The sequence below is a fragment of the Podarcis muralis genome, chromosome 9 (assembly GCF_964188315.1).
Source record: "Podarcis muralis chromosome 9, rPodMur119.hap1.1, whole genome shotgun sequence".
In the NCBI taxonomy this organism is placed as follows: Eukaryota; Metazoa; Chordata; class Lepidosauria; order Squamata; family Lacertidae; genus Podarcis; species Podarcis muralis.
In genome coordinates this window covers 3,869,170-3,883,459 of record NC_135663.1, presented here as the reverse complement: position 1 = coordinate 3,883,459, position 14,290 = coordinate 3,869,170, and the positions used below count along the sequence as shown (strand labels likewise).

General features: G+C 47.4%; 1 protein-coding gene across 3 annotated transcripts in view; it reads right to left on the bottom strand.

Annotated features, from left to right (window-relative positions):
• The window catches only part of LOC114604319 (transcription factor COE1-like), a 97,451-nt gene that overhangs the window by 57,192 nt on the left and 25,969 nt on the right, over window positions 1-14,290 (bottom strand). For all 3 annotated transcript variants that reach the window (XM_028744352.2, XM_028744350.2, XM_028744351.2), the window contains exons 3-5: window positions 5,474-5,630; window positions 3,961-4,024; window positions 1,604-1,659 (exon numbers count right to left, since the gene is read on the bottom strand). In XM_028744352.2, coding sequence (XP_028600185.2) covers window positions 1,604-1,659; window positions 3,961-4,024; window positions 5,474-5,630 — 277 coding nt within the window. The remainder of the gene's footprint in view (window positions 1-1,603; window positions 1,660-3,960; window positions 4,025-5,473; window positions 5,631-14,290) is intronic.

Sequence of the window (14,290 nt, the reverse complement as noted above, 5' to 3'; positions counted from 1 at the left end):
CTGGGTGTATTTGCGTGTGCTAAACAGGTGCTAAGCAGCAGAGGCTCCCAGCCCATCAGCACCAGAGCTAACAAAGCCTCCCCCGCCTAATGGTGTTGATTAATGATGGTGAAGCTTAATGAAGCATCTCCCAGTTTGGGATTTACCTCCCTTGGGCTCCCCCTCGGGAGGGGAGGGCTGGAAGCTAACCAACTTTGATGCTGATTTTGTTCCTGGGACAAAACTGAGATCCACCTATCACATCTTCCTCAAGCTTTCTTTCTTTTTCTTTCTTTCCCTTCCTATCTATCTATCTATCTATCTATCTATCTATCTCTATCTATCTATCATCTATCTATCTATATCTATCATCTATCTATCTATCTATCTATCTATCTATCTATCTATCTATCATCTATCATCTATCATCAATCTATCCTTCCTTCCTTCTTTCCTTCCCTCTTCTATCTATCTATCTATCTATCTATCTATCTATCTATCTATCTATCTATATCTATCTAATCTATCTATCATCTATCTATCTATCTATCTATCTATCTATCTATCTATCTATATCTATCTATCTATCTATCTATCTATCTATCTATCTATCTATCATCTATCTATCATCTATCTATCTATCTATCTATCTATCATCTATCTATCTATCTATCTATCTATCTATCTATCTATCATCTATCATCTATCTATCTATATCTATCTATCTATCTATCATCTATCATCATCATCTATCTATATCTATCTATCTATCTATCTATCATCTATCTATCTATCTATCATCTATCTATCTATCTATCATCTATCTATCTATCTATCTATCTATCTATCATCTATCTATCTATATCTATCTATCTATCTATCTATCTATCATCTATCTATCTATCTATCTATCATCTATCTATCTATCTATCTATCTATCTATCTATCTATCTATCTATCATCTATCATCCCTCCCTCCCTCCCTCTTCTGTCTGTCTCTCTCTCTCTCTCTCTATCATCTATCTATCATCTATCTATCTATCTATCTATCTATCTATCTATCTATCTATCTATCATCTATCTATCTATCTATCTATCTATCTATCTATCTATCTATCTATCTATATCTATCTATCTATCTATCATCATCTGTCTATCATCTTCCTTCCTTCCTTCCTTTTTTTCTTTCTCTCTCTCTCTCTCTCTCTCTCTCTCTCTCCCCCTCTCCCCCCCCCCCTCTCTCTTCCTCTCCTTCCTTCCTTCCAAATCATAGAACTATGGAGCTGGAAGGGACCCCAAGGGTCATCTAGTCCAACCCCTTGCAATGCAGGAATCTCAGCTCAAGCATCCCTGACAGCTGGCCACCCAACCTCTGCTGAAAATCCTCCAAGGAAGGAGAGTCCATCTTCCAAGGGAGTCCCTTCCACTGTCAAACAGCTCTTGCTGTCAGAAATTCCTTCCTGAGGCTTAGTCGGAATCTCCTTTCTTGCAACTTGAAGCCATGGGTTCGAGTCCTCCTCTCCAGACCAAGAGAAAACAAGCTTTTTCCATCTTCCACGAGATATTCCAAGATGGCTCTTGTACCTCCCCGAGACCCTCCCACACTTTCACTGGAGGCTGTTACCTGCTTGGACATGGAGTCGATCAACCGCACATAGAGGTCCTGCTCCGTCCGAAGTCCTGCGAGGAAGAAAAGCGAGAGGAATGTTTGTCTCTTCCGTTCTGGAACTTCCTATCCCCTGGCTGAAAATCACAGAGGCCCTCTGCTTTCAAAATGGTAGCACAGGGACAATGCCAGTCCCAAAATTGGGGCGGGGGGGGGGGAGAAGAGGTGGCGAAGTTTGGCACAACCGGCCAACAACTCTGGTGTGGTGCAGCGGTTAGAGTGTCGGACGAGGATCTGGGTTCAAATCCCCGCTCGGCCATGAAGGGAGCTCACTGGGAGCCCTTGGGCCCAGCCGCTGCCCCTCAACTACCTCACAGGCCTAGCTGCCAACGTTTCCCTTTTTTTAAGGGAAATTCCCTTATTCCGAATAGGATTCCTCGCAAGAAAAGGGAAAAGTTGACAGCTATGCTCACAGGGTTGTTTCTGGGGTTCAATGAGGAGAGAGGACAACTGCCTTAGAGGGGGAAAAGGTATGAAATAATAATAATAATAATAATAATAATAATAATAATAATAATAATAATAATAATAATAATAATTTATTATTTATACCCTGTCCATCTGGCTGAGTTTCCCCAGCCGCTCTGGGCAGCTGCCAATCTAGTGTTAAAATCAATACAGCATCAAAAATTAAAAACTTCCCTAAACAGGGCTGCCTTCAGATGTCTTTTAAAAATAAGATAGCTGCTTATTTCCTTGACATCTGGTGGGAGGGCGTTCCACAGGGCGGGCGATACTACCGAGAATGAAATAAAACTAAACTACTTGCATCCGTCTGCAATGATGGTTATCTAACCGTGATTCTTTTCTAATGATATGTGAGCCGGTGAGGGCTGAGCCTTGAATGGGTACTTAAGAGACTCTGAAAAGCCTAAACTTGGAGCTCGCATGATGGCTGATGGGCATTGTAGTCCAAGCCACTTGGAGGACCCCTGCTTAGTGCAGTGAATGGATGCAGCAACTTTGCTGGAGCAAAGAGGGCTGCTTTTTTGCATGCCTACGTCTCCACACTCTGCATGATGGGAGTTGTAGTCAGGGATGATTCCTGGGTCCAATTCAAGCGGCTAAACAACTGAGGCCCCAAATACCTGAGAGACGCCCCTTTCCTTTCCTAAATCCCCTCTCGGGTACTAAGATCGGCAGGGGGAGCTCTTAGTAGTTCCTCTGCCCCCAGAGGTTCGGGGTGGTAGTGGTGGCCTGGGGGTGGGGGAAGAGGGTCTTTCTGTGGTGGCCCCTAATCTGAGGAACTCCCCACAGAAGTGGGCCTGGCAGCTTCATTGCACAGCTTCTGGATGATGCAGCTCTTTTTGCAATCAGTTATGAAATTTTAAGTTGTTTTACACTGATTTTTTTTATGCATTAAAAAAAACATATTGTGCTTTATTATCGATGGTGTTTTTTAAATTGACGTCACCCGCCCTGGGATCTTAGGGTGAAGCGCAGGTAATAATAATATTGGGAATTGTGTTTTGAAATATATACAGGGCATCAAGCGGAGGAGGCTAGTTTTAATTGTTTTAAGTCATCTGCTTTCTGGGTCCCCCTGAAAAAACGCCATGCAAACATAGCGAATTAGCCAGCAACGCTAAGTCATTTTGGACTCGCAGCTGTCCATGGAGGCACAAGTCAAATCTGTGTCCAGGGCAGCTGTCTCCCAGCTCTGTCTGGTACGCAGGCTGAGACCCTTCCTGCCTATAGACTGTCTCACCAGAGTGGTGCATGCTCTGGTTATCTCCCTCTTGGACTACTGTAATGTGCTCTATGTGGGGCTACCTTTGAAGGTGACCCGGAAACTGCAATTAATCCAGAATGCGGCAGCTAGACTGGGGACTGGGGGCGGCCGCCAAGACCATATAACACCGGTCCTGAAAGATCTTCAGTGGCTCCCAGTACGTTTCTGAGCACAATTCAAAGTGTTGGTGCTGACCTTTAAAGCCCTAAGCGGCCTTGGTCCAGTATATCTCAAGGAGCGTCTCCACCCCCATCGTTCTACCCGGACACTGAGGTCCAGTGCCGAGGGCCTTCTGTCGGTTCCCTCATTGCAAGAAGCAAAGCTACAGGGAACCAGGCAGAGGGCTTTCTCGGTAGTGGCACCCGCCCTGTGGAACGCCCTCCCACCAGATGTCAAAGAGACCAACAACTACCAGACTTTTAGAAGACATCTGAAGGCAGCCCTGTTTAGGGAAGCTTTTAATGTTTGATGTATTACAGTATTTTAATATTTTTTTGGGAAGCCACCCAGAGTGACTGGGGAAGCCCAGCCAGATGGGCGGGGTATAAATAATAAATTATTATTATTATATAACGCTCCTTACCGTTACTGTACAAAAGCTGTAACCGGTAGTGGATGCCATTGTTGGTTTTCTCTCCTGTCTGCTCCTGAAAGAAAAGGACAAAATATTATTTTGAAAACACACGCCGTAGCTTAAGACTCTCTGCCATCTTGCAGTAGCGAGACCCGGATTCGAATCATCTGCCAGCCGTGAGACCCCTGACTTTTTGCCTTGCCTACATCGCAGGATCGATGTGAGGATAAAGTTTGGAGGCAAACAACGAAAGGTGCCGTGGAGAAAAGGCAGGATCAAAATATGATGAATCAATGCTAGGAGAAGCTCAGTTGGTAGAGCACGAGATTCTTAATCTCAGGGTTGTGGGTTCGAAACCCATGTTGGGGAAAAAGATTCCTGCATTGCAGGGGGTTGGACTAGATAACCCTCGTGTTCCCTTCCAACTCTACAATTCTCCGATTCTATGAAATATTTGAAGAAATAAAGAAAAAGCCAATTTATTCTTACATCCGTCTCACCATCAGAAGAAGTCGATTTTTGAGAATATGCAAAGCAGTTTGCACACATTATCTTAGGAGTCCTTCACAATAACTCTGAAAGGTGGGAAGTTTTTAATGTTTAAAAAGGTAAAGGACCCCTGACCATTAGGTCCAGTCATGGCCGACTCTGGGGCTGCGGTGCTCATCTCGCTTTATTGGCCGAGGGAGCCGGCGTACAGCTTCCGGGTCATGTGGCCAGCATGACTAAGCCGCTTCTGGCGAACCAGAGCAGTGCACGGAAACGCCGTTTACCTTCCCGCCGGAGGCCTTCCCGCCGGAGCCACCGAGAGTGGCTGGGGAGGCCCGGCCAGATGGGTGGGGTATAAGTAATAAATTATTATTATTATTAGTAGTAGTAGTAGTAGTAGTAGTAGTAGTAGTGGTACTGTTATTCTCAAATTGCATAGGGGTGGGCAGTGAGACTAAGATAGCCAGGCCACGACCACAGCAGGGGTGAGGTTCAGACTTGCTGATTTTGAACCAATCACTGGGAAAGCTGAAATTCCCACTTCTAAGTCCTCAGCCCTACAGCTGTCCCCCCATTGCACCTGGGCACTCTATCCAGGTCTGGAGCCACAGCGCCCCATCCAATGGCGTTGAACCCATGGCCCTGGGGGCCGCCATCTTGGTTTCTGGAAAGGCCCCAGAGGTCAACTTCCATTGTATGGCGGAGGTGAGCATGAGTAGGGGAGGGACACGGTTCACAGAATCATAGAACTGTAGAGTTGAAAGGAACCCTGAGGATCAACTAGTCCAGCCCCCTGCATTGCAGGAATCTCAGCTGAAGCATCCATGACAGATGGCCGTCTGCTTAAAAACCTCCAAGGAAGGAGAGCCCACAACCTTCCAAGGGAATAACAGAATTGTAGTTGGAGTCCATTCCATGGTTGCGGCCATGTGGATATGATGCCTCAAATCTGACCTCTTGAGGGTTGGTTTTTTTTTGTGGGGGGGTGGGGGGGGAGGAGAGAAACGACCGCGCAACCCGATTGGCTCCATACCCTGTCCTTCTCCACGAAGTCGATGAAAGACGTCCTCTCGATCTCCACAGGCTGCCCGTGCCGGTCGTACATGGCCAAGACGAAGTGGAAAAAGTTGGATTTCCTGAGGTTGGACGGAGGCTGCTTCTCAAAATGGGCCCGAGCCAGCCCAACGCCACTGCGAGGGAGAGACGGAAAGGAGAAGCCGGTCAGGAGAGGCGGAAACTCCAGCCAGAAGCCCCCTTCCCTGCCACCAGCCCCCCACAAGCCTAAATGAAAGGGAGAGCAGGATATGGGGATATCTATGCCAGCCTTCGCCAACCTAGTGCCTGCCGGACCTTGGGCCAGTCAAAGCTTTTCCGCCTAGCCTACCTCGTAGGGTTGTTGTTGGGACTGAATGAGGAGGTGGAGAGAGACGCAATACCACCTTCAGCTCCTTGGACGATGGGGTAGAAACACAATAAAGAAATAAAGAAATCTGGGGTTTTTTAAATGAATGAACAAATAAATATTTATTGTGAATGAACAAATAAATATCTATTGTGCATGGTTTTATTGAAGTGTCGTAGTAATACAGTGATTCTCAAACTTTTTTTCCTCTGGGGCACGCAGATAAAAAATTGCTCATAAACGTTATTTATGTATGCCACTACTGCAGCCCGTGTTTCGTTAGTCCCCAAATGGAAAACGAGCAAGGTCCTAACCGAAGAAGATTGGCAACTTAAGCTGACGGAAAATGCGCAGATTACAGCCTTAACATATAGAATAAGAGAGCAAGAAGAACATAACGTTTGGAGAAGACTGGAAAACGTTTATTGAATACATGGGGGGAACTGTGTGCACTTGAAAACGTGGGCAGCGTTAAGATAAATTCAACAGCGTAAAAAAGTTCTGATGGATGTAATAAAGGAATACTGAATGGTATAATTTGTGTAAAATATGTCGGGATTTATGATATGCAAAATGAACCATGGAAAGAGAAGGGGGGAAGTCACTGATATTTTAAAGGTGTTTAAACAAGTATTCTAAATTGTAAAACAGAAAATTTAATAAAAATTATAAAAAAATAAGATAAAAATTGCTCGTGCCACACTGAATTTCTTAACTGATAAGAAATACGTTGGAAAACACAACTAGGCTGGTCCCCAGTTTCACTTGATTCTTTTGCTCTCCTTTGGAAAAGATAGCTATCCATATTCTGCAAATAAAATAAAATAGCTACTAAACTATACAACACTGAAATGTTTGGTTGTTCCTTTGATCGTCCTTGAAATTTCCCTCTGCGCTTGCAACCCTCTCCTGCCACACCCTTGGAGAACCACTGTAGTAAAAGGATGATGGATGGGGAAGATGAAAGCTTCCTTGGTTGATTTTCTGTCTAGTAATGGCACAGCAAGGTTCTTTTTTTGTGGGAGGGGGCATTGGGGCCTTACTCCCTTCTTGGAGAAGGCACAGTCCAGACCCTCAGGGGCAAGGGCAAGGCTCCTCAGATTATGTCACTGACCCCATCAAAACCCGACCCTCCAAATATCGTCCCTGGGCACACTTGATAAAAGGATGCCACCTGTTGGCTTGTTCTGCCAACTGCAGGAAGCACTGTCCCTCGGGAACAGAATCTCAGCCCCAGTTCACACGGGCAAAGCGGAGGTTAAGGTAATAATAATAATAATAATAATAATAATAATAATAATAATAATAATTTATTTATACCCCGCCCATCTGGCTGGGTTTCCCCAGTCACTGTGGGCAGCTTCCAACAGAACACTAAAATACAATAACCTATTAAACATTAAAAGCTTCCCTAAACAGGGCTGCCTTCTAAAAGTATTCTAAAAGTCTGGGAGTTGTTTTTCTCTTTGACATCTGGTGGGAGGGAATTCCACAGGGCGGGTGCCACTATCAAGAAGGCCCTCCGCTTGGTTCCCTGTAACTTGGCTTCTCGCAGGGAGGGAACTGCCAGAAGGCCCTCGGCACTGGACCTCAGTGTCCGGGCAGAACAATGGAGGTGGAGACGCTCCTTCAGGTTTCTATCATGCTCCCTTCTCTCAGCGCACGGCAGGCAGAAGTCCAACAGGTGCAGCCACCTCCTGCCACTGCTCCCCCAGGCTGAAACAAATACGCCAGACGTCTCTGTTGAAGGCATGGCTGCCACGTGACGGGGCAAACTGCCAGGGGATGGGGGACGTATGCCAGGCCAGGTGGCCTGGTTCTGCACACCGCAGTGCGGGAGCTTGGCTACCCGTGGAGCCAGGCACTGCCAAATATCGCAACCTGGAGACATCCAGGCCCTGGACGAATTAAGGTGTCACCAAGCTTCTACCCCCCCCCCCCGAATTCAACCACACGTTTGACTGGCGCCTCCTTTTGGCCACGCACTGCAACTGCAGGCACCTGGGGGCAGGTGCATTCCTGAGGATGAATGAAGCGCGCACGTTTGTGGCATTGTAGCTGCAACGGTTAATTCATGTGCATGGAAAGTGAAGAGGACTCTGGGAACTCAGGCCTTGAGAGGCAGCGGGTGGCACCTCTTTGGAGCGGCACCTTGTAGGGATAGAAGGTGGACCCTGTTATTAAAAGCATATGAACACCCTTCATTTCAAGATCACAGGGCGGTTTGCAAAATAAAAATGCAACATGCATTAAAAGAAACCAACACATCCTCCCCACACATTTAAAAGGCCAGGTTGTTTAGACGTTGAGTCCTGTCCGACTCTTCGTGACCCCCTGGACCAGAGCACGCCAGGCACTCCTGTCTTCCACTGCCTCCCGCAGTTTGGTCAAACTCATGCTGGTAGCTTCGAGAACACTGTCCCGCCATCTCGTCCTCTGTTGTCCCCTTCTCCTTGTGCCCTCCATCTTTCCCAACATCAGGGTCTTTTCCAGGGAGTCTTCTCTTCTCATGAGGTGGCCAAAGTCTTGGAGCCTCAGCTTCACGATCTGTCCTTCCAGTGAGCACTCAGGGCTGATTTCCTTCAGAATGGAGAGGTTTATCTTCTTGCAGTCCATGGGACTCTCAAGAGTCTCCTCCAGCACCAGAATTCAAAAGCATCAATTCTTCAGCGATCAGAGAGAGTGGTCCAGCTCTCACTTTCATACATCACTGCTGGGAAAACCATATTCAGATACCCTACGCCTGTCCAACTCATTGCTGTGACACGGCCGGCTCCGTGCATGCTAATCTATTAAGTATTTTGGAAAGTTTGTTTGCAAGGCAGATGGGCACCTCTTAAGATATCACAACCAAATTTTGCATGACGGTAAGAGCTGTTCAACCGTGGAACAGACCACCTGGGAAGACAGTAGACTCTCCTTCATTGGAGGCTTGCCAATGGAGCGGGCATGGCCATCGTCCAGGCATTTTGGAGCTGTGATTACTGCCTACTGACCCCTTTATCTGCCACACCTGCAATAAAACATGTCTCTCCTGTATCGGTCTCTACAGTCACAGCAGGTGTTGTAATTCTCTAATTGTTTGACTTCACCCCCTGATGGCGCACCCTTCAATTGTCTCTCGAGACAGACAGATGCCAACAAAAGTAAGATTCCTTGATTGCAGGGGGTTGGACTAGATGATCACTGGGGTGCCTTCCAACTCTTCAATTCCATGGCTCCAGAGATTAAGAAGCGGGTTTTTATCTGCTTGGGTAGAATTGGATGCCACTTGGCATCAAGACAGCAGACTGAACCTTTCAAAACTGTGCTGATTTTAACCACAAATTTCAAAACTCCCTGGTTTTTTTGGTTTCTTAGACTTCCCAAGCAATGCCAGGTATATGGCTGCTGGTGCATTTATAAGCAAGACCCTAAAACTGAGCTCGGTTCTTATATACTGACTGGCCACATTTTTAAACCTGAACATATCCCATTCGGACTGGAAATAGTTTTCGCACAAGCTCAGCATTAAAAGCACATTGCAAACCAATATCAAATAATGCAATCAATGGCTCTCATATTTGTGATCTCACTCTCTGAGCTCAGTCCAGTTGGGATGAAGCTCTATCTCTCTTTTAAATCAGAACCAGTGAAGGTGGTGAATGTCCTGTGTGAGTGTCTGGAGGTGGTTAGAGGATGGATGATGGCTAACAGATGGAGGCTGAATCCTGACAAGACAGAAGTATTGTTTTTGGGGGACAGGAGGCAGGCAGGTGTGGAGGACTCCCTGGTCTTGAATGGGGCAACTGTGCCCCTGAAGGACCAGGTGCGCAGCCTGGGAGTCATTCTGGATTCACAGCTGTCCATGGAGGCGCAGGTCAAAGCCCGCAGACTGTCTCGCCAGAGTGGTGCATGCTCTGGTTATCTCCTGCTTGGACTACTGCAATGCGCTCTACGTGGGGCTACCTTTGAAGGTGAACTGGAAACTACAACTAACCCAGAATGTGGCAGCTAGATTGGTGACTGGGAGCGGCCGCCGAGACCACATAACACCGGTCTTGAAAGACCTACATTGGCTCCCAGTGCATTTCTGAGCACAATTCAAAGTGCTGGTGCTGACCTTGAAAGCCCTAAATGGCCTTGGTCCAGTAGACCTGAAGGAGCGTCTCCCCCCCCCCCCATCGTTCTGCCCGGACACTGTCCAGCTCCGAGGACCTTCTGGCAGTTCCCTCACTGTGAGAAGCCAAGTTACAGGGAACCAGGCAGAGGGCCTTCTCGGTGGTGGCGCCCGCCCTGTGGAACGCCCTCCTGTCAGATGTCAAGGAAATAAACAACTACCTGACTTTTAGAAGACACCTGAAGGCAGCCCTGTACAGGGAAGTTTTCAACGGTTGATGTTTTATTGTGTTTGATGTTTTATTTTGCTGGGAGCCGCCCACAGTGGCTGGGGAAACCCAGCCAGATGGGCAGAGTATAAATAATAAAATTATTATTATTATTATTTATAAACCCTTTATATCAGTGGAAAAGATCTGAGCATTTGCCAAACAATCCAACCCAAATCAGTGGAGCCTCTTGCAAGATTGTGCTTTATACTGTATGTGGAAGTTGTTATAATAGCAGAAGAGGAGAAGGTGACGACTATGACAATAGCACAAAAGAAACGATGTGCATAGAATCACAGAATAATTGTGGAGTTGGAAGGGACCCCCAAAGCTCATCTAGTCCAACCCGCTGCAATGCAGAAATGTAAACTGGGATGTAGACTTCAGCCCCACACATCAGCAACCTGCATGTGTGGGTTGCAGCTGATCAGCTGGTCCCCTTGGAAGTGGCCTTCCGCAAAGCTGGCATCTTGCATGCTTCTCTGGAGCTGATGGGAGTTGTAGTCCAAAATTTTTTTGGAGGGCGAGGAGTGTCTTAAGAGGTTATGGGTCCCACCTTTGTGCAGCTGTCTCTCTAGTGCCCAGAATACAAACCAACTTGCAATAAATGTGCCTTAGAAAAGGAGAAGGGAGATCAGAGATTGTCAGGCCGTGTGCTGCTGTCTGCCAGACCACTTTTCAAATCAACTGTCAGAGGTTGCGGTGAGGCGGGGAGTTGGGTGGAAGAGAAGGACAGCAAGCCTGAAAGTCTCTATAGTGTCTGCAGAAAGCGATCGGCTGACATTCACCCGAGAGGGCAGCTTCTTAGAAAACCTCCTTCCTTTTTCCTTCACACTCGATCTTGCAGCTGAAAAGCCCTTTCGAGAAAAAGGAACGTTCTCTTTGGGATTCCCCCCAAAATTCCTTCTCATAGAACACCAGGACTGCAAAAGGCCTTAAGAGGAGAACCATGCTGGGAATATTGGGGAGATTTTTCTGTTTTTGGTATAAGCTGCCTTATACAGAATCAGACCATTGGGTCCATCTAGCTTAGCAATGTCTACACGGAGTGGCAGAAGTTTTCCCAGCCACACCTAGACTGGAGGGGATTGTACCGGAGGTCTCTTGTAAGCAAGGGAGGTGGTCAGCCCCCCCTTTCCGCCACGCTTAGAGAGGCACAGAGTCCACAACAAACTGTTACGCGGAAGTCAGCTTTTCATTTTCATATTTTGCATTTTGACGTTGTGAACTGTGACCTTCGGATAAAGGGCTGTAACCCAATTTAATAAATAATAATAATGACTTTGAAGACGCTGCGTCTCCAAAGCACAGAGAGCAGTTTCAAATCAAGCCTAGAAACACCTCGGCTTTACTAGAAAAAAAAGGGAAAAGAATATGAGCTGCTCCCCTATTTATATAATTTTACTCAAAACGCTCTGTTTCGAAGAGGCCACTGTGCAGCCTGCCTTGCACTTTGAATGCTGAATTTTGTTCCACCGCTTAGAGCGGTGATGACTTTGGAAAGGAAACAAGCTCTCTCCTGGGAGACCTTCAGCTCAGAGCTCAGACTAGCTTGTAATAAAACCTGGCGTGCCGTGTAGCCGAGTCGCCTGGGCTTTCTCGCTCTTATCAGCGCTGATGTTGCACAGGCAGAATATATATAAAAAGGCCTTGCAGAGGCCCCGACACAGGACCCTCCGGGCCGCACAGGAGCCCTCTGGACCTGGCCTGAGAACCCGAACTCAGAACCAGCCCTATGCTCTGGTCACAGACGGTGTGGAGTACCTGCCAACTTTGGAAAAAGCAAAAATGGGAAGATCCTACTGCACACTTAGAATCATAGAATTGCAGAGTTGGAAGGGATGAGGGAGATGCTGCAATCTGCCCTCTTGTGCTATAGCCGCCCTGAGATCTTTGGATGAAGGGTGGTATAAAGGTAAAGGTAAAGGGACCCCTGACCATTAGGTCCAGTCTTGACCAACTCTGAGGTTGTGGCGCTCATCTCACTTTATTGGCCAAGGGAGCCGGTGTACAGCTTCCGGGTCATGTGGCCAGCATGACTAAGCCACTTCTGGCGAACCAGCAGCGCACGGAAACGCCATTTACCTTCCCGCCGGAGCGGTACCTATTTATCTACTTGCACTTTGACGTGCTTTAGAACTGCTAGGTTGACAGGAGCAGGGACCGAGCAATGGGAGCTCACCCCATTGCGGGGATTCGAACCGCCGACCTTCTGATCAGCAAGTCCTAGGCTCTGTGGTTTAACCCACAGCGCCACCCGCATCCCGAAGGGTGGTATACAAATGTTAAAATAAAAACGCAGTAAATAAACATCTGGAGCACATTATGTTGGCCCCCCTGCTTTACTGTGCATGCATAGAGAAGCAGGGAACCGTGGGGCAACAGACACTACTGTGCATGCGTTGTGTTGCTGGGGAAGCCATGGCTAGCATTCTTCCCAGTCCCGCTGGCCACATCAAGAGGGGTTGGGCCTCTGGGTCGCATCAATCCTAGAATTGTTGGGTCGGAGGGGACTCCAAGGGTCATCTAGTCCAACCCCCTGCAATGCAGGAATCTCAGCTCAAGCATCCAGGACAAATGGCCATCCAAGCTCTGCTTAAAAACCTCCAAGGAAGAAGAGCCCACCAGCTTCCGAGGGAGACAGTTCCACTGCCAAACAACTCTTACCATCCACAACCTCCCGAGGGAAGACCGTTCCAGTTTGAGGGGCAAAATTTAGAAGAAGCCCATTTGCCTGCCAGCCGCCCTCAAATATATATTCAATGCTATCCCCTTCTGCCCAAGAGTCGAGGGGCCTGATCTCTCCCCAATGTAGACTAACCCTCTGAGCTTCTAGAGAATATATGAGAAATTTGGGGCTCATTTCTAGCTGGGCCTGTGTATCCCCTGAATCTTCACAACAAACCACCCTCCTGACTTGTGGAGAAAATGTTTGTCTGTCTTGCCCTCTCTTCGTTGGAAAGAAGATTTTGTGTGTGTGTGTAAGGAAGTCACTTTCTCCATCAATTACACAATGGGCCAATGGGAAAAGAAAGTTCTTCCTAATATTCAGTCGGGATCTCCGTTCTTGACCTTTGAATCCACTGGTTCAGGTCTTCGCCCCTGGAGCAGTGGAAAACAAGCTTGCTCCGTCTTCCATGTGACTTATTCCTGCCCTGCCCATGTTCCAGAGGAAAGTGAAGGCTATTGAAAAGAAAAGGCGCAGCCAATCAAAACATCCAGTTCCATTAAGTTAGCCACACTTGTTTAAGGCAGGGGTGCCCAAACATTTTTCAAAGAGGGCCAGATTTGATGAAGTGAACATGCGCAAGGGCCAACCAAAGTCCAAAGTTGTTGCGCTTTTCTTAGGATTGATGTTGCTGAGCTTTTTTTTTTTTTAGCTTTTTAAAGGATTTTACCCCAGGACATGCTTCCTCAACCTCAGCCCTACAACTCCCATGATTCCTAGCTAGCAGGACCAGTGGTCAGGGATGCTGGGAATTGTAGTCTCAAAACATCTGGAGGACCGAGGTTGAGGAAGCCTGCCCCAGGACATATACTGCCACAGGGGCTGAATTAAATAGACCGGCAGACCATATTAGGCCCCTGAAATGGAGGACATGCCTGGTTTAAGGCTTCCTGGCTGTCAAACGCAACCTTCACAGGGTGGGTTTTGTGGAATGTGCTCAGGCTCTGATTTTTATGGTCTTCGAGGTGAAGGTACCAGGACCACCTCTGTTTGTCCCTTGACTTCTTGAAAGTTGGCCAAGGGAGCAAGGCCGCCTCTGATATTCCGACGGCCCAACAGAGAGAAGATATTTACGGCTCCGGATTTCAAGTGGGCGCAGGAGCAACTATTGCACAAGGTTGTGGCAACGGTTGCCACCTTTCCCGCCGGAGCTTCCTGTGCCTTTATCATTAGCCTGCCAGGCAGAAATTGAACAGGCACTGTTTTCCCTGCAGCAGAATTCCCTGGCAGAATTTCCGCCTGCCACACAGCTACGAAAAGGAACAGGAATCCTACCGGGATGGCAGAGTCAATTTACACATTCCAGAAGCGCTTGCGGACTGGATCTTCCCCTGTTGCTTCAGAATTTAAAGT